This window comes from Phyllopteryx taeniolatus, chromosome 13, assembly GCF_024500385.1.
Source record: "Phyllopteryx taeniolatus isolate TA_2022b chromosome 13, UOR_Ptae_1.2, whole genome shotgun sequence".
NCBI lineage: Eukaryota > Metazoa > Chordata > Actinopteri > Syngnathiformes > Syngnathidae > Phyllopteryx > Phyllopteryx taeniolatus.
Genome location: NC_084514.1, coordinates 21,489,717 through 21,509,141, shown reverse-complemented (window position 1 = coordinate 21,509,141; position 19,425 = coordinate 21,489,717). Strand labels below are relative to the sequence as shown.

At 40.7% G+C, this 19,425-nt stretch overlaps 1 protein-coding gene across 1 annotated transcript in view; it reads right to left on the bottom strand.

Moving 5' to 3' along the window:
• The window catches only part of kiaa1109 (KIAA1109 ortholog), a 156,593-nt gene that overhangs the window by 53,666 nt on the left and 83,502 nt on the right, over positions 1-19,425 (bottom strand). The window contains exons 49-61 of the mRNA XM_061795581.1: positions 18,537-18,735; positions 17,395-17,655; positions 16,875-16,968; positions 16,206-16,256; positions 10,739-10,945; positions 9,680-9,915; positions 9,306-9,550; positions 9,066-9,171; positions 8,593-8,690; positions 8,300-8,488; positions 8,047-8,215; positions 5,158-5,369; positions 474-557 (exon numbers count right to left, since the gene is read on the bottom strand). Of these exons, the coding sequence (XP_061651565.1) occupies positions 474-557; positions 5,158-5,369; positions 8,047-8,215; positions 8,300-8,488; positions 8,593-8,690; positions 9,066-9,171; positions 9,306-9,550; positions 9,680-9,915; positions 10,739-10,945; positions 16,206-16,256; positions 16,875-16,968; positions 17,395-17,655; positions 18,537-18,735 (2,151 nt within the window). The remainder of the gene's footprint in view (positions 1-473; positions 558-5,157; positions 5,370-8,046; positions 8,216-8,299; positions 8,489-8,592; positions 8,691-9,065; positions 9,172-9,305; positions 9,551-9,679; positions 9,916-10,738; positions 10,946-16,205; positions 16,257-16,874; positions 16,969-17,394; positions 17,656-18,536; positions 18,736-19,425) is intronic.

The following is a 19,425-nucleotide window of genomic DNA, read 5'->3' as shown; positions in this document are numbered from 1 at the left end:
TATGGATCATGATATTAATCTCTTTCTTTTCCTTTTATTCATCATAAGGGACAAATATATAAATAATCATTGGACAACTTGAGGAATCAATTGCAGGAATTCAGATAATTTCTCATATTTAACATGCAGTACATAAAAATCACATTCCATGTCAAAATGATTGGACTGGAAAGCAATCTAACATTGTAAGTATCTAAGCATTAAGTATTCTTAATTTGCATAACCTCTTCTTATTTAAGTACTGAGACCCACACTAATAACCATTCAGATTCCACCACCACTGTAATTAGTTATGCACAGCTTTCTGTATTTTACATATTTGAAATCACCAGCATTTTTTATCTGGTTAATTTTAACCAGAGAATAGCACTGCAAAGAATTGTTACTGTAATAAATTTTATCACAGTTTGTTGATCACAGTCACCACTGTATCCCAGCAACCCAGCAGAAGTGATGTACATATTGCAGGTTACTTTTCGTGCATTTTTATCCTGGGTTTTTGATGTGCATGGCCCAGATTCAGCGTTTGTGCCCTCCACAGCAGTTGCATGTCCTTTCTATGGAAACAAGTCACGAGATAATGACTATAGCTGCATCTCTCTCTCTCTCATATATATATATGTGTGTGTGTGTGTGTGTGTTAGTCCCCTCCACAAGTATTGGCAAGGGCAATTCTTTTGTTTTTGTTGCAGACTGAAGACATTTGGGTTTCAGATCAAAAGATGAATATAAGACAAAAGTTCAGAATTCCAGCTTTTATTTCATGGTGTTTACATCTATAAGTGTTAAACAACGAAGGACAGAGCACCTTTTGTTTGAAGCCACCTATTTTTCAAGTGAGAAAAATTATTGGTACATGACTGATGGGTGTTACAGGTTGCTTAGGTGTTGTCTAATGTTTAAGCAATCAATCTAAAAGGTAACACCTAAGCAACTAGAAACACCCATCAGTCCCGTTCCAATAATTTTTCTGACTTGAAAAATAGGTGGCTTCAAACAAAAGGTGCTCTGTCCCGAGGTGTTTAACAAATTTAGATCTTTACAACAAAAACAAAGGAATTGACTTGTGTTAAGCATAAATAAAAACATAATACAATGATTTGTAAATCATGTTCAACCTATATTTAATTGAATACACTACAAAGACAAGATATTTAATGTTCAAACTGATTAACTTGATTGTTTTTAGCAAATAATTATTAACTTTGAATTTTATGGATGCAACACGTTCCAAAAAAGCTGGGACAGGGTCATGTTTACCACTGTGTTACATCACCTTTTCTTTTAAAAACATTCAATAAACGTTTGGGAACTGAGGACACTAATTGTTGAAGCTTTGTAGGTGGAATTCTTTCCCATTCTTGCTTGATGTACAGCTTCAGCTGTTCAGCAGTCCGGGGTCTCCGTTGTCATATTTTACGCTTCATAATGCGCCACACATTTTTAATGGGAGACAGGTCTGGACTGCAGGCAGGCCAGTCGAGTACCCGCACTCTTTTACTACGAAGCCACGCTGTTGTAACACGTGCGGAATGTGGTTTGGCATTGTCTTGCTGAAATAAGCATGGGCTTCCATGAAAAAGACATTGCTTGGATGGCAGCACATGTTTCTCCAAAACCTTTATGTACCTTTCAGCATTAATGGTGCTTTCAAAGATGTGTAAGTTACCCATGCTATTGGCACTAACAGCCTCATACCATCACAGATGCTGGCTTTTGAACTTTGCATCCATAACAGTCCGGATGGTTCTTTTCCTCTTTGGCCCGGAGGACACGACTTCCACAATTTCCAAAAACAATTTGAAATGTGGACTCGTCGGACCACAGAACACTTTTCCACTCTGCATCAGTCCATCTTAGATGAGCTCGGGCCCAGAGAAGCCGGCGGCGTTTCTGGGTGTTGTTGATAAATGGCTTTTGCTTTGCATAGTTTCAAGTTGCACTTACGGATGTACCACCTCACTGTATTTACTGACATTGGTTTTCTGAAGTGTTCAGTGGTTATATCCTTTAGACATTAATGTTGGTTTTTGATGCAGTGCCGCCTGAGGGATCGAAGGTCACGGGCATTCAATGTTGGTTTTCGGCTTTGCGGCTTACATGCTGTGATTTCTCCAGATTCACTGAACACATATTATGGACTGTAGATGATGAAATCCCTAAATTCCTTGCAATTGTACGCTGAGGAACATTGTCCTTAAACTGTTAGACTATTTTATCACGCACTTGTTCACAAAGAGGTGAACCTCGCCCCATCTTTGCTTGTGAATGCCTGAGCAATTCAGGGAAGCTCCTTTTATACCCAATCATGGCACCTACCTGTTCCAATTAGCCTGTTCACCTGTGGGATGTTCCAAACAGGTGTTTGATTAGCATTCCTTAGCATTCCAGTCTTTTTTGGAACGTGTTGCTGCCATAAAATTCAATTTTAATGATTATTTATTGATTACAATTACAATAAAGTTTATCAGTTTCAACATTAACTATAGGTTGAACATGTTTTGCAAATCATTGTACTCTGTTTTTATTTATGTTTAACACACCGTCCCTACTTCATTGGAATTGGGGTTGTATATATATACACACACACACACACACACACATATATATATATATACACACACACACACACACACACATATATATATATATACACACACACACACACACATACATACATATATATGTATATATATATATAAACATAGATATATATACATATATATACAGTGGGTACGGAAAGTATTCAGACCCCCTTAAATTTTTCACTCTTTTTTATATTGCAGCCATTTGCTGAAATCATTTAAGTTAATTTTTTTCTTCATTAATGTATACAGAGCACCCCGTATTGACAGAAAAAAAAAACTGAATTGCTGGAAGATTTTTGCAGATTTATTAAAGAAAAACTAAAATATTACACAGCCAAAAGTATTCAGACCCATTGCTCAGTATTTAGTAGAAGCACCCTTTTGAGCTAATACAGCCATGAGTCTTTTTGGGAATGATGCAACAAGTTTTTCACACCTGGATTTGGGGATCCTCTGCCATTCCTCCTTGCAGATCCTCTCCAGTTCTGTCAGGTTGGATGGTGAATGTTGGTGGGCAGCCATTTTCAGGTCTTTCCAGAGAATCTCAATTGGGTTTAAGTCAGGGCTCTGGCTTTGCCATTCAAGAACAGTCACGGAGTTGTTCTGAAGCCACTCCTTCGGTATTTTAGCTGTGTGCTTAGCGTCATTGTCTTGTTGGAAGGTGAACCTTCGGCTCAGTCTGAGGTTATGAGCACTCTGGAGAAGGTTTTCGTCCAGGATATCCCTGTACTTGGCCACATTCATCTTTCCTTCGATGGCAACCAGTCTCCCTGTCCCTGCAGCTGAAAAACACCCCCTCAGCATGATGCTACCACCGCCATGCTTCACTGTTGGACTGTATTGGACAAGTGATGAGCAGTGCCTGGTTTTCTCCACACATGCCACTTAGAATTAAGGCCAACAATTTCTATCTTGGTCTAATCAGACCAGAGAATCTTATTTCTCACCATCTTGGAGACCTTCAGGTGTTTTTTTTAGCAAACTCCATGCGTGCTTTCATGTGTCTTGCACTGAGGAGAGGCTTCGGTCGGGCCACTCTGCCATAAAGCCCCAACTGGTGGATGGCTGCAGTGATGGTGTACTTTCTCGAACCTTCTCCCATCTCCCGACTGTATCCCTGGAGCTCCTTTGGGTTCTTCTTTACCTCTCTCACCAAGGCTATTCTCCCCTAATTGCTCAGTTTGGCCGGACTGCCAGCTCAGTATGTGTGGAGTAAACCAGGCACTGCTCATCACCTGTCCAATACAGTCCCAACAGTGAAGCGTGGTGGTGGAAGAATCATGCTGTGGGGGTGTTTTTCAGCTGCAGGGACAGGACGACTGGTTGCAATCGAAGGAAAGATGAATGCGGCCAAGTACAGCAATATACTGGACGAAAAACTTCTCCAGAATGCTCTGGACCTCAGAGTGGGCCGAAGTTTCACCTTCCAACAAGACAATGACGCTAAGCACACAGCGGCTTCAGAACAACTTCGCGACTGTTCTTGAATGGCCCAGCCAGAGCTCCGACTTAAACCCAATTGAGCATCCCTGGAAAGACCTGAAAATGGCTGTCCACCAATGTTCACCATCACACATGACAGAACTCGAGAAGATCTGTAAGGGGGTATGACAGATGATCCCCAAATCCAGGTGTAAAAAACTTGTTGCATCATTCCCAAAAAGACTCATGGCAGTATTAGCTCAAAAGGGTGCTTCTACTAAATACTGAGCAAAGGGTCTGAATACTTATGGTTGTGTGAGATTTCAGTATTTATTTTTTAATAAATCTGCAAACGTTTCAACAATTCCGTTTATTTCTGTCAATATGGGATGCTGTGTGTACATTAATGATTGTACAACTTAAATGATTGTACAACTTAAATGATTGTAGCAAATGGCTGCAATATAACAAAGAGTGAAAAAATGTAAGGTGGTCTGAATACTTTCCGTACCCACTGTATACACACAGTATATACTGTATCTTGTCTACAGGTATAGCAAAAACTGCTTGATACTTGAACAGCCAGTGTTTCCCGTAAAAAGCGCAGTAAAAATCAATTGTCATGACACTTTCCTCTACAAGTGAATAGACCTACTGATGCACAAATAAATTGCATATTTTTAAACAAAGAAAGCATTTCTCCTGATATAGTCCACATTTTGTGGATTAAAATTAATCCACACGATCCACAATCTTGGAGTTTCTTGGGGGTTATAACAGGCAATTTTGAATGGTATGTTTTAAAAGGAATCAGGATTTTTGTTGGTGAGTTTTGTCCAAATTACACATTTGGATGGAATTGAGATAAAATATGTGAGAAGTTGATGGTCTGGAGTTAAATCTTAAAAGTTTTTGCAACACACTAATGAACTGTAAATATGCTTGAATAGGTTTCGTTAGAGAACAAAGTTTCTCTTTAGATTTTGTTGAATGAAACCAGTTAAATACAGTATGTGTGGATATACTGTATGCAGAGCATACATGTATACATTTATGCGCATATTTTGTGTTTACTTTTGGCAGAGCTGTAAAATGAATATGGTATTAAAAAAGTTAACTTAAAGTCCTACAATTTACATCTGATTACCTGGGATGTGTTGGTGATGGGCAGGCATATACCCAGGTCATTGACGGTTAGTTGAAGAAAGAGTGTGCTGAAGGCCTGGGCTGATGTCTGTTGGATACCTGGTAGCTTGTCCACCACCTCTTTTGTGGCCACATGGATGTCCTTGTTGAGTGCCAAACGCTGTTCATTCCAGTTGTCATATGCTGCTTTGTAATTCAGCCAGAATAGCACAGCTGCAGGAGGACCCCAAATGGATAAACCCTTAAGCAATCTCCATCGATAGATGAAACAAAAGCGAAGAGATCAAATACATGGCAGAAGTTATTACTGAGCTCTATAAAATGTCAATAACATAGATAATTTTATACTTGAGACTATGTGAGTCCTGGGATGCACATCATAGAAACAATGAGTCCCAGCCCTGGAACAATGAGTCCCTACAACCTATCATCATGGAATACAGATACAGTAATCCTCCACTATATCACGGTTCTTGCATCGCGGTCCTGCTATAGGGCAGATTTTTATTACAGTTGTTACTCTATCTTTACTGTTTGTACAATATTTTTGTGTTATCCATTGATCTTGCTCTCTCTTAATATATTATGTGTTTATGCCTGCCAAGATAGCAATTTCTTTAAACAATATAATTTTTTAACAAGGGCTCCCAGTGGGAACTTCCTACTGAGAAGTACAAACAAAAATTACTCTGCCCATTCCATTTTAAGCACAATTTGTTCTGTGTGTAGTCAGTGATTACTGCCTGAGATGCGTATGTGATTGGCTGAAAGGGTGGCGGAACTCATGTGATTGGTCGGTACAGTTCATCACTACCGTAAAACCTGTAATATGCTGCGCCGCTTGAAATAGAAGCACCCTGTATGTCTTCAAACACAACCTTTATTTTTTGGCGATGGTGTGGATCCGTTTGGGACTGCTTCTGGGTCCGGATGCGGACCATGACTTTGTGACCTCTGCTTTAAACGATGTCGCCACAATCAAGCGAGCCAGAGCGAGCTGTTTAGCTCCTTAGAACCCTAGCTAGCTAGCTTGCGGGCTAGCGAATGGAATAAATTGGTAACATTCCCTAAAACGTCTCAGTTGTTTGCATGTACTGAGCCAAAACCGTTCCGCCAGTGGCTCGCTGCGCCGGGAGCGACATGCCAGGTGTTACCACAACAATGAAAATTTAACGAGTCTGCAAAAAAAGTTGTGTCCATTGTATTTATGGAACGATAACCCCCCCTACTGTTCTTCTGTTTGGCTAGCACCAAGACAGGACAACAGCAACAAACACACGCACACACACACAAGGCTCGAAATATTTTTTTTTCTTTGAGGAGCAGTTTTGCTACTCATTTCTTCATTTGAGGAGCAAGTTTATAATTTAGAGAAGCAATTTTTTGCACCTCAATTGGACAGGGACTCAAACCAAGGATTTTATGAAACAATCAAAACACTATGACACTATATTGGGGGTGTTGAATGTAGGGCTGCAGGAAATTAATATTTTAGTACTCGAATATCCTACTGAAAATTCTATCAAACAATCGATTATTTGGATAAACTATATTTTTGCTTGATTAAAGAGCAATTTTGTATACAAAATATAAATTAAGACCTTTCACCTAATAACGTACGACTAATTGGTTTCTTTTTTTATATAATCAACAGTTTTTATTTATTGAATTCACAATGTACAAAAGATAAGGCATCATTTATTTTTTTTTAAACGCATTTCAAGGCATTCTTTTTTATTTATTTTAAACGCATTAATAGCCTTTGTGCATCTTCATTTAAGCAGCTATTATTTTAACATTTTGTGACATATTAATACATTAGGTTCATGGCTGTGTATTTATCAGCTCAGACCAGCTGACTAGGAATAAGACAAATATTCTTCGTACTACTCCAAGTTTTAGAAGTGTTCAATTTGTTCAAATTAAAATTTGAGAGAAAAATATTTGCTTCATCTCCCTTCATCAAAACCCTTCTGTGTTTGAGTACATGACGATGATCCATTTTATTCTCATTCCTCTCTGGCCACATTTGCCACGTTTTGCACCTACTTGACTCAAAGGGTTTGCCACTTACAGATCATCAGATTGGCCATATGTCACACAGTGACTACACTGAGCAAAAAGGACACAATATGTACAGCTATGCTTGCCTTATACTGTTTTTGTCATGGTAAAATAAAACAAACAAGACATCCGACGGTACTCATAATTAAAAGAGACACTACGCAGCCCGCAGGGCTAACCTTATGCTAGTAAAGTAGACTGATGTTAAGCTCACTGATTTGCGCTATGTTAACTTCACCTCTGTTTCTCGGGTCTCGCGACGCAGCATCATACTCGGCAGAGAGAAAGGTCCGTGTTACAATGAACTGGTGCTCGCCTTGCATTTCACTATGAAATACTGCCACACTGTGGTCATTTGCCTTTTTTCTCTCTCTTATCAATTCGGCGTACTGTTGTGTTCCCGCTACTCAACTGAATAGCTTAATTTCCACGTTCACGCATCTGTGATGTAAGCGCGTTGTGTCACATACGACGCTGCCTGCTTCCGTCTTTGCGACCGTCTCCGAGGTAAAAATGATTTGCAGTTTTGCTTTTCAATGTGATTTTTGATGCACAAAATGCTAATTTTGACCCACAAACTGTGATGAGGGATCGCTTAATTTGAGCCTTGCACACATACGTATGTAACCAATGTTGTGTGATTGTGGATGCAGATTCACCATGTTTTACGTGTCCCTGATCATTTTTGTGCATCTGAGACGCAGGACGCACATCAAAGGTGATCCCTAACAACTCGAAGTTCACTAGAGTAAACCTAAATCATCTTATCCCATCTACTGAGACACACAAACATGATGTCATGAAGAGAAAAAGCAAGCAAGCAGACCTCTGTCAAATGCTACTGGCTGGGCGAAAACAATTGGCCTGTTGAGTGTGATGAGAACAGCCTCCTTGTCCGACGAGCCACTGATCTCCTCCTGGAGTGCATTACGCAGACCAATTCGGGTCCGAAAATATGCTACCTGGTGGAAGTCTGAGCCAGCCTCTTCATACACCTGTCACAGGAAAACGGGGTTAACCACTGCATCTCTTTAAAAAAATTCCTTGAGCAAATGGGACATTGATGGACCTATTCGTACCTGGTGCTTGACTATTTGACCAAGGGCCAGGTGGAGGTCAACTTGACATTTGCCAAAGAGTTTCAGGTAACTGCTGCTGCCACCAGGCTGAGTCTTACACTGGATCCTGTTGGATAGCTCTAGCTCAATCAAGCCAGTCTCAAAGCGCACTGCTCTCATTGATGGTGTGGTGGCGGTCATCTGGATTCCCTTTAAATTGGAATGTTTTGTTTAAAATTGGTTTTATGATTTTAGTATTTTGAATCATAATGTTTGGACTGTCATCATATAGACATACAATGAGTGGAAAGTACCTTGAACATGAGGCTTAGTGAATAAAGCAGGATTTTGGGCTTGTCTGCGTCTGTTGAGGTGTCATGCTCATTCCACAGTGGGATGGGTTGTTCAACCCCTGCAGCAATGAACACATGCAAGTCAAGATAAGTTTAGAATAATGACCACTGTAAAATATTGGGAAAGCCACCTGTATGTGACATTCAATATTTTATGATCAGAATACACTCTACTTCTTAAATGCTACAACAAAATCCAAGGTTGTGGAGGGAAAGACAAGATTTGTGACACCTTATATTTTGTGAAAATTATGATTACAGGGTGTGAAGCAGCAGCTGGAGGTCACTACTGTCAGAAGTTTAATAATGTAAAACAGACTGACTTCACTACTCTTAGAGGTAGGTGAGGCTTTACAGAAATTATTACAAACTAGTTACATTTACATCAGTTGAACAAATTCAAGTACTGTATGTGCGTGTCTATTTTACATTACCTGACACCTTCTGGATGACTTCATTGACCTCCTTCATAAAAACCTTCTGCAGGAAAACCAGGTGGTTTAGCAGATCAGTTGTCAGGTTATGTTCAAAAGAGCCAATCTACACAAGAGAGGAGAAAAGTGAGTGTTTGTTTGAGTTTCAGATGTGGTAAAGTCACCAACTACTCCATCTTAATTCCTTAATCCCTATGCTGGCACATAAAGATAATAATTGCATTAGAAATCATATCCCACCTCAGCCACACAGCGCAGGTAGTTGCCTTGGAGATAGTTCCCTTGCTTTGCAGGGAAGTCATCAGCACCCCAACCCTGGTCTGAGTGACTCTCATGGTCCTCCATGATGTACTCTCCAGACATAGTGACTGGAGGCAGGGTGAGGCTCGCTGATGGTGGCATGGTGGACATGTCCACTGGAGATACTTTTGATTGAAAGCATAGCTTGTGGTTTGGCAATTCAAAGGTGAAGCTGGTTTGAGCTCCTAAAGCAGGCACCAGGAAGGCACGTTACTTTGTGTTTTAAGTATTCTTAAAACCAATTAGCACTTGTAAAATTATCTAAATTTAATACACTTGGACCAAATGCCGGTTTGTGATGTTTTTCTACAAACCTGTCATGCCATGGCTTTTCATACGACCCATTTTGTACTCAGCTTTCAGCGAGGGCAGCAGGGCAGCACCGATGGTGATGCCATCCATCATGGCGCTGAACTTGAGGACGATGGGCTTCTTTTCAAGGCCTTCGGGAAGCTGGGGGAACTCATTGGCTTCAACAGGTGTCTGATTGATGCTGGATCCTTTGTCAGAGGGTTGTGGGGTGGGAGTGTCCTCCCTATTAGGAGCTTGACTGTAGAGGAAGAAACAACGTTGACTCAATCCATCAGTGTCTCAGTGAACTGAGTAAATATAATTAATGTCACATGAATGGATTGCATTAAAAATGAACATGCTGGAAAAACAATACTGCTTCTATACTATTGATTTAGTGCAGGTAAATGCAGTGTGATATTTTCATATTTCTCTAGATGTCAATCATCACTCCATAGAAGTTTAATAAGGACAGACACTTCACAAAATGCTGTTTTGATTTAGGAGTTTACTCTACTTTACTTAACACAACTGTATTGTTACTATACTTGATAAAGAAAGATATTTAATGAAACACAGATGCAGGAGAAAAATTTAACTGAACTGAACTTAATCCTGGCTGATGTGTTTCCTCTGCTTCAATTGTATATTTCCTACTGGAGACTACGCTACAACTTTTGCAGATTATTCCTGTTATTTGTATAATTTCCCATGAATCAACTCCCAACTCCCCAAATTTTGCAAATTAATAGACTTGAAAAAAGTCATGAGTTGACTAAGTAAGAGTCATTTGCCGTTCCTTTTGACCAGTGCCAATGTGCCCTGGGACAAGGACCTGACACCCATTATAGATTGTGTTTGCAGGTCATTTAATAAAATGATAAACTACTAGTACTTTGAAAACAGACCACACACTGGCAGCGGGAGAAGAAAGAGGCAACACAGTGTACACAATAATGAGCACTTCAAACAAATAAACATGAACATACACTATGTGTTGCATTTAGGACTGATGAAGGATCTTCTATATGGTTCCTAGTAAACATAATTTTTAATCGAGCAAGGCCCAATGGCAGACGTACACATTAGATGGCTGTCGGATGAGGTCAGCGATCTGTTTGGAAAGCTGATGGGAACTGCGGACCATCATGCTGTGTAAAGTGGCTGGGTGTTGTGGGATGTTGATCATGATGGCTCCCACTTTGAAGACAGCTGCATTATTAGTTTTCAGTCCACGCTGGGCGCTGTACAAGGCCTGAGACTTGGCGATGTTGCATTTAACCACGGTTCTGCAACGCAGAGAGAGAACTTTGATGATTAACAAGGCGGGTATGTAACCTGCTGCAGGTGACATGGAGATATGAGTGTAAGAACAACTAGAAGGCTTACTGAAGGACCATGCAGATTTAGGACATTGAGATATTGAGAATAATTATCAATTGTCACACTTTCACAGTTTCTACTTAATTATCATCTAACACAGAGAATCAACAGGTTATATTTATTTTCTATGATAGTTATTACCTACCCGCAATCCTAGTGAGGATAAGCGGCACGGAAAATGGTTGGATGGATGGGTTATTACAGTGGGGCAAAAAAGTATTTAGTCAGCCACCAATTGTGCAAGTTCTCCCACTTAAAAAGATGAGGAAGGCCTGTAATTTTCATCACAGGTATACCTCACCTATGAGAGACAAAATGAGAAGAAAAGAAAATCCAGAAAATAACATTGTCTGATTTAAAAAAAATTATGAGCAATTATGGTGGAAAATAAGTATTTCGTCACCTACAAACAAGCAAGATTTCTGGATCTCATAGACCTGTAACTTCTATAAGAGGCTCCTCTGTCCTCCACTTGTTACCTGTATTAATGGCACCTGTTTGAACTTGTTATCAGTATAAAAGACACATGTCCACAACCTCAAACAGTCACACTCCAAACTCCACTATGGCCAAGACCAAAGAGCTGTCAAAGGACACCAGAAACAAAATTGTAGACATGCACCAGTCTGGGAAAAATGAATGTGCAATAGTTAAGCAGCTTGGTGTGAAGAAATCAACTGTGGGAGCAATTATTAGAAAATGGAAGACATACAAGACCACTGATAATCTCCCTCGATCTGGTGCTCCACGCAAGATCTCACCCTGTGGGGTCTAAATGATCACAAGAACGGTGAGCTGGGACCAAAGTAACAAAGGCTACCATCAGTAACACACTACGCCGCCAGGGACTCAAATCCTGCAATGCCAGACGTGTCCCCCTGCTTAAGCCAGTACATGTCCAGGCCCGTCTGATGTTTGCTAGAGAGCATTTGGATGATCCAGAAGAGGAGTGGGAGAATGTCATTTGGTCAGATGAAACCAAAATAGAACTTTTTGGTAAAAACTCAACTTGTCGTGTTTGGAGGAGAATGCTGAGTTGCATCCAAAAAGCACCATACCTATTGGAGACATCATGCGTTGGGGCTGATTTTCTGCAAAGGGACCAGGACAATTGAGCCGTGTAAAGGAAAGAATGAATGGGGCCTTGTATCATGAGATTTTGAGTGAAAACCTCCTTCTATCAGCAAGGGAATTGAAGATGAAACGTGGCTGGGTCTTTCAGCATGACAGTGATTACAAACACACCGTCCGGGCAGCGAAGGAGTGGCTTCGTAAGAAGTATTTCTAGGTCCTGGAGTGGCCCAGCCAGTCTCCAGATCTCAACCCCTTAGAAAATCTTTGGACGAAGTTGAAAGTCTGTGTTGCCCAGCGATAGCCCCAAAACATCACTGCTCTCGAGGAGCTCTGCATGGAGGAATGGGCCAAAATATCAGCAAGTGTGTGTGAAAACCTTGTAATGCAGCCCTATGGGGGACACAAGTCAGTGCAAACTGTAGGCCGGTCCCAAGCCCGGATAAATGCAGAGGGTTGCGTCAGGAAGGGCATCCGGCTTAAAATCTTGCCAAACAAATATGAGCGTTCATCCAAAGTCGTGGCCCGGGTTAACAACGCCCGCCACCGGCGTCGTCAACCTGCGGGGCGCCGTTGGAAATTCAGCTACTGTGGGTCGAAGTCAAAGAAGAAGAAGAGGTGGAAAGCGGGTTCTTCAGCAGAAAGAGAAGAGGAAAGCACAGAGCCTAGAACTGAATGTGGGGACTTTGAATGTTGGGCCTATGACAGGAAAATCTCGGGAGTTGGTTGACATGATGATCAGGAGAAAGGTTGACATATTGTGTGTCCAGGAGACCAGGTGGAAAGGCAGTAAGGCTAGAAGTTTAGGGGCAGGGTTTAAATTATTTTACCATGGTGTAGATGGGAAGAGAAATGGAGTCGGGGTTATTTTAAAAGAAGAGTTGGCTAAGAATGTCTTGGAGGTGAAAAGAGTATCAGATCGAGTGATGAGGCTGAAATTTGAAATTGAGGGTGTTATGTGTAATGTGATTAGTGGCTATGCCCCACAGGTAGGATGTGACCTAGAGGTGAAAGAGAAATTCTGGAAGGAGCTAGACGAAGTAGTTCTGAGCATCCCAGACAGAGAGAGAGTCGTAATTGATTGTAATGGACATGTTGATGAATGTAATAGGGGTGATGAAGAAGTGATGGGTAAGTACGGCATCCAGGAAAGGAACTTGGAGGGACAGATGGTGGTAGACTTTGCAACAAGGATGCAAATGGCTGTAGTGAACACTTTTTTCCAGAAGAGGCACGAACATAGGGTGACCTACAAGAGCGGAGGTAGAAGCACGCAGGTGGATTACATCTTGTACAGACGATGTAATCTGAAGGAGGTTACCGACTGTAAGGTACTGGTAGGGGAGAGTGTGGCTAGACAGCATAGGATGGTGGTGTGTAAAATGACTCTGGTGGTGGGGAGGAAGATTAGCAAGACAAAGGCAGAGAAGAGAACCATGTGGTGGAAGCTGAGACAGGACGAGTGTTGTGCAGCTTTTCGGGAAGAGGTGAGACAGGCTCTCGGTGGACGGGAGGAGCTTCCAGAAGACTGGACCACTGCAGCCAAGGTAATCAGAGAGGCAGGCAGGAGAGTACTTGGTGTATCTTCTGGCAGGAAAGGAGAGAAGGAGACTTGGTGGTGGAACCTCACAGTACAGGAAATCATACAATGAAAATGGTTAGCTAAGAAGAAGTGGGACACTGAGAGGACCGAGGAGAGGCAAAAGGAATACATTGAGATGTGACACAGGGCAAAGGTAGAGGTGGCAAAGGCCAAACAAGAGGCATATGACGACATGTATGTCAGGTTGGACACTAAAGAAGGAGAAAAGGATCAATACAGCCTGGCCAGACAGAGGGATAGAGATGGGAAGGATGTGCAACAGGTTAGGGTGATTAAGGATAGAGATGAAAATATGTTGACTGGTGCCAGCAGTGTGCCAGCTAGATGGAAAGAATACTTCGAGGAGTTGATGAATGAGGAAAATGAGAGAGAAGGGAGAGTAGAAGAGGCAAGTGTGGTGGACCAGGAAGTGGCAATGATTAGTAAGGGGGAAGTTAGAAAGGCGTTAAAGAGGATGAAAAATGGAAAGGCAGTTGGTCCTGATGACATTCCTGTGGAGGTATGGAAGCATCGAGGAGAGGTGGCTGTGGAGTTTTTGACGAGCTTGTTCACTAGAATTCTTGTGCGTGAGAAGATGCCTGAGGATTGGAGGAAACGTGTACTGGTGGCCATTTTTAAGAACAAAGGTGATGTGCAGAGCCATGGCAACTATAGAGGAATAAAGTTGATGAGCCACACAATGAAGTTATGGGAAAGAGTAGTGGAGGCTAGACTCAGGACAGAAGTGAGTATTTGCGAGCAACAGTATGGTTTCATGCCTAGAAAGAGTACCACAGATGCATTATTTGCCTTGAGGATATTGATGGAAAAGTACAGAGAAGGTCAGAAGGAGCTACATTGTGTCTTTGTAGATCTAGAGAAAGATCCATGACAGAGTACCCAGAGAGGAACTGTGGTACTGCATGCGGAAGTCTGGAGTGCCAGAGAAGTATATTAGAATAGTACAGGGCATGTACGAGGGCAGCAGAACAGTGGTGAGGTGTGCTGTAGGTGTAACAGACAAATTTAAGGTGGAGGTGGGATGGCATCAGGGATCAGCCCTGAGCCCCTTCCTGTTTGCAGTGGTGATGGATAGGCTGACAGATGAGGTTAGACTGGAATCCCTGTGGACCATGATGTTTGGAGTTGAAATTGTGATCTACAGTGAAAGCAGGGAGCAGGTGGAGGAACAGTTAGAAAGATGGAGGCATGCACTGGAAAGCAGAGGAATGAAGATTAGCCGAAGTAAGACAGAATACATGTGCATGGATGAGAGGGGATGTGGGGGAAGAGTGAGGCTACAGGGAGGAGAGATAGCAAGGGTGGAGGACTTTAAATACTTGGGGTCAACTGTCCAGGGCAATGGTGAGTGTGGTCAGGAAGTGAAGAAATGGGTCCAAGCAGGTTGGAACGGGTGGGGGAAGGTGTCAGGTGTGTTATGTGACAGAAGAGTTTCTGCTAGGATGAAGGGCAAAGTTTATAAAACAGTGGTGAGGCCAGCCATGATGTACGGATTAGAGACAGTGGCACTGAAGAGACAACAGGAAGCAGAGCTGGAGGTGGCGGAAATGAAAATGTTGAGGTTCCCTTTCGGAGTGACCAGGTTGGATAAAATTAGAAATGAGCTCATCAGAGGGACAGCCATGATTCTATGTTTTGGAGTTTGGACACGTCCAGAGGAGAAATAGTGAGTATATTGGTAGAAGGATGATGAGGATGGAGCTGCCAGGCAAGAGAGCTAGAGGAAGACCAAAGAGAAGGTTGATGGATGTCGTGAGGGAAGACATGAGGGCAGTTGGTGTTCGAGAGGAGGATGCAGGAGATGGAAAAGGATGATGCGCTGTGACGACCCCTAAAGGGACAAGCCGAAACGAAAAGAAGAAGTTATTTTCCAACATAATTTGCTAATAAATTCTTTAAAAATCAGACAATGTGTTTTTCTGGATTTTTTTCTCTTCTCATTTTGTCTCTCATAGGTGAGGTTTACCTGTGATGAAAATTACAGGCCTCTCTCATCTTTTTAAGCAGGAGAACTTGCACAATTGGTGGCTGACTAAATATTGTTTTGTCCCACTGTTGCTAAAGTATTAAAGAGACATAAAAAAATTAGATTTGCATTGACATCTGACAGCAACTATTACATAATTTAGTTGGGTGGCAATTGTGAGAATGCACCGCCATCAATGGAAAACCTTTTTCCATTCAACACCAAATGTTTGGTCAATTATGAAGAGATAAATATTCTGCTGCTGACTCAATACCACGTTGCACCACTTTATTCTGTCTTCAAATGAAATGCATGATTATCAGCATATGGTCAGACAAAAAAAGGAACAAGATGGCAACAGGCCACTACCTTCAATGTCTAAAACCACTGGAAATGGCTTCATGCACGCACACGCACGCACACACACACACACACACGGAATAGACATGACAAACAAATGATGGAAATGCTTTTGGATTTGGAATAAAACAATGCAGGTGAACCCTAAAAAGCAGCAACAACATACAGAAACTCTTGTTTTGCTGTGCTGGTGGGAGATGTTGGGAAATCCTCCAGTCTATGCATGTAGTTGTAGGAGAAAGCAACAGAACAAAAACAAGAAAAGGGAGAGCAGAGGATAATGTAAAACAATTCTACACAATTAAGAGTATAATGCTTCAAATAGCTTCATTTTGGTTTTTTTTTTTACAAGCAAGTGCATGTGGCCGTATGACAGTTCAGTAGTTTAAGTAAAATGCGTAGGTCAACTGAGTCATCACATATGTTTAAGTTGTGACTTCAGTAAATCACTTAAAAAGAGTTTCCTACATACTGAAGTATATACTTCCATGGTATATATTAAATAAAAGACGCAACAATACTTGCATGATGTCTAGTGGTTTTGAAAAACACTGTACCATCTTCTCAGGCAATATTCCCACTATACTGAAACTATACTATGCCATATGATTGTATTAGCCTCTAATAATTACATTTATCACAGATATTCTAACGTATTTTATGTTCGATAGCAGTAATTGAAATCAAGAAAAAAAGACAGAATACCCTCTCCTGATTACCTAATTATGTGAATTATCAAAAGACTACAAAAATTCTCTGTTTGAGACATAATGACATTCAACTCAAAAAGACATTTCTTTGTGCAACGATGTGAGTGAAGGAACTTTTTACGTACTGAATGTCTGGTGTTATGCCCTCCAGCAGTACAATGTTTACTCCGCCTATATGAGCTGATGCACAGGTCTCAGTCATTTTCTGATGTAGGATATCTGCAAGAAAAAAAAAGGTTAGACGTAAACAGGAGGGGAAAAAAAACATATTGCATACCACCAGAAACAAACATTCGCCAGTCGAGAATAATTTTTCTTCTCTGCATCAAAATATGAACCAATCTTTCAGCACCGAATGTGCATGCACCAAACACTTAAGAGTGATTAAATGTGAACATTGATATTCGGAACAAATCTGATCATTCGCATTATGCGGAGGTGTATGCATTTCTTCTGAATGTTGTTTACTATTATCTCCTGCTTGAGACGTTATCTTCAGTTAAAACCTTAATTATACAATTAATTATTGTATTTGAAATGCGTTTAATGTCAGACTTTTTTTTATAACATTAGAATAGAAAACGTTTGCAAGAGATCTGGAATTTAAAAAAAAAAAAAGTAACTTTTTTTTATTCAGAGAATCACCTTTCATCTTCTCCTTGAGGGTAAAACTTCCATGTATCTTCTTGAGTTCTGCCTCCATGGTAAGTCCCCCAATGTCAGCCTCCAGGTGGGTGCGGTTAACCATGCCGATGCCAAACACTATGAGGGTGACATGCTGGGCCTCAGAATTCACCAGACTACGCCGCCTGCAGCCTGCAGCAGGGGGCCTGGTGGGTGTGGGTTCCTGCTGTTCGTTCTCAAAGATGACGTTACATTGGGGCTCTGATGGCCGACGCCCAGCTTCTGTGGAAAAGATGAGGGGTAGAAAACTAGTATTCCATCCGCAATTACAATGTACCACACCGGGTATCCTCTAATTGTTTGATACTATGTTTGTACTACAGAAGTTACTTGACAAAACAGCATGATTCCAGTAGTAAGGTCAGCCCTAATAATATCTATGATTTGGGGGGAAAAGATCAATTTCTTCAAGGACATGCCATTTTGGCCTACACTGAGCAATAGCTTTTTTATGATCCATATACAACTGTAATCTGTTCTCCAAATTTATTGTATTCCCTAAACTACCTTTCATGGATAACAATTAACAAGAGTCAAGTGATACTGGTTTATTAACTCATTAATCATGACGATATGAAAACAAACACAATAAACAACAATTAACTGGTACATGTAATTGTAAGCAAGTAGAACTGAATGAACTCTAGAGAACTAAAATAACATGATCATGTCTTAACTGAGATGGATTACAAAAACTGTCACAGCTGGAAGTTTAAGATTGTTTGAATAAAGTGAAGCATTGACATAGATATGACATATGACCTCAACTACCCGTAACATCATGGATATGTCACATACAGTATGTTTAAAATATATTTGGTACATGCGCTGCTTAAGATGCACAAAATACAATATTTTGTAGAAAAATCATGGGATGACAAAGACAAAATAATACACTGAGGTATTGGAAGTGTTAACAAACAAACAATTTCTTAACTTTTATAATATTATTATGACACTTAAGAATCATTAAGAGACCACAAATAGCAAAGCAAGATTCAGGAGGCATGTGAGGGAAAAAGTACTCTAAAACAAAGACTGAATCCAACAATGTGAATAATTGGTCAAGTAAGAGAGAAAAAATGCTGACTGACGATTCCCACCTGACAAGCAGTTCTCTGCAGAATTTTTCTCCAAGATTCCTGTGGGATCTGAGATGAGCGAGTAGAAGTTGAGCAACTTGTACATGTTCTGCCAACATTCTGCAGACGGCTCGCTCTGCTCTGACACTGTGATGGAGTCAGAGTCATCCATCTGGATTGCCGTGTGGTCCGCCACATCACGTGAGCCCTTTCTTGACACCTAAAAAGTAACAAAGAGATTCCACAAGATTAAACATATAATGATTTCACAATCTGCAGCTGCAAACAAAAACTTTGGCTGGTCTTCTTATTATTTAACTTATAACCCATTAACATACAGTGGATGTATGTATGTAAATGTTTTTTTTTTTTTAATTGCAAGACCTTCAAAAAGTGCATGGGCCTCTGATGACACTAAATTAGAGCGCCTGTGAAACGTGTGCATGATCTTTGATGCTTTATTAATCTACTAGCTCCCCCTTGTGTTTGTGTGCATACTTTAAACTCCATTTCTGTTCTCCATGTTCTCAACGAAAATGCAAGAAAATAAAAATAAATATTGAACTAGTTTAGCATAAATGCAGACATTTATGCAAGTATTGTATAACAAAATCATAATATATATTTTTTTTACATTTCTAAACATAAAACATAAATATAAAAAATAATAACTAACTTCACCACAGCATTAACACTGTACAGTATAGTTCAACGATTCGAAGAAGATACTAAGGCTCAAGTGTGACGTTGTCAGTGAGGTAGTCATTGAATAATATCTTTATTATTGTAGCTATAGTTTAGAATAGTATAGAACTGCACTGCATCATACTAAGAGCTGTCGTGTCTAATATTTTGGTACTAAATACATGTGGGGCCAACATAATACATCTCAGACAGTGTTAATCAAAAT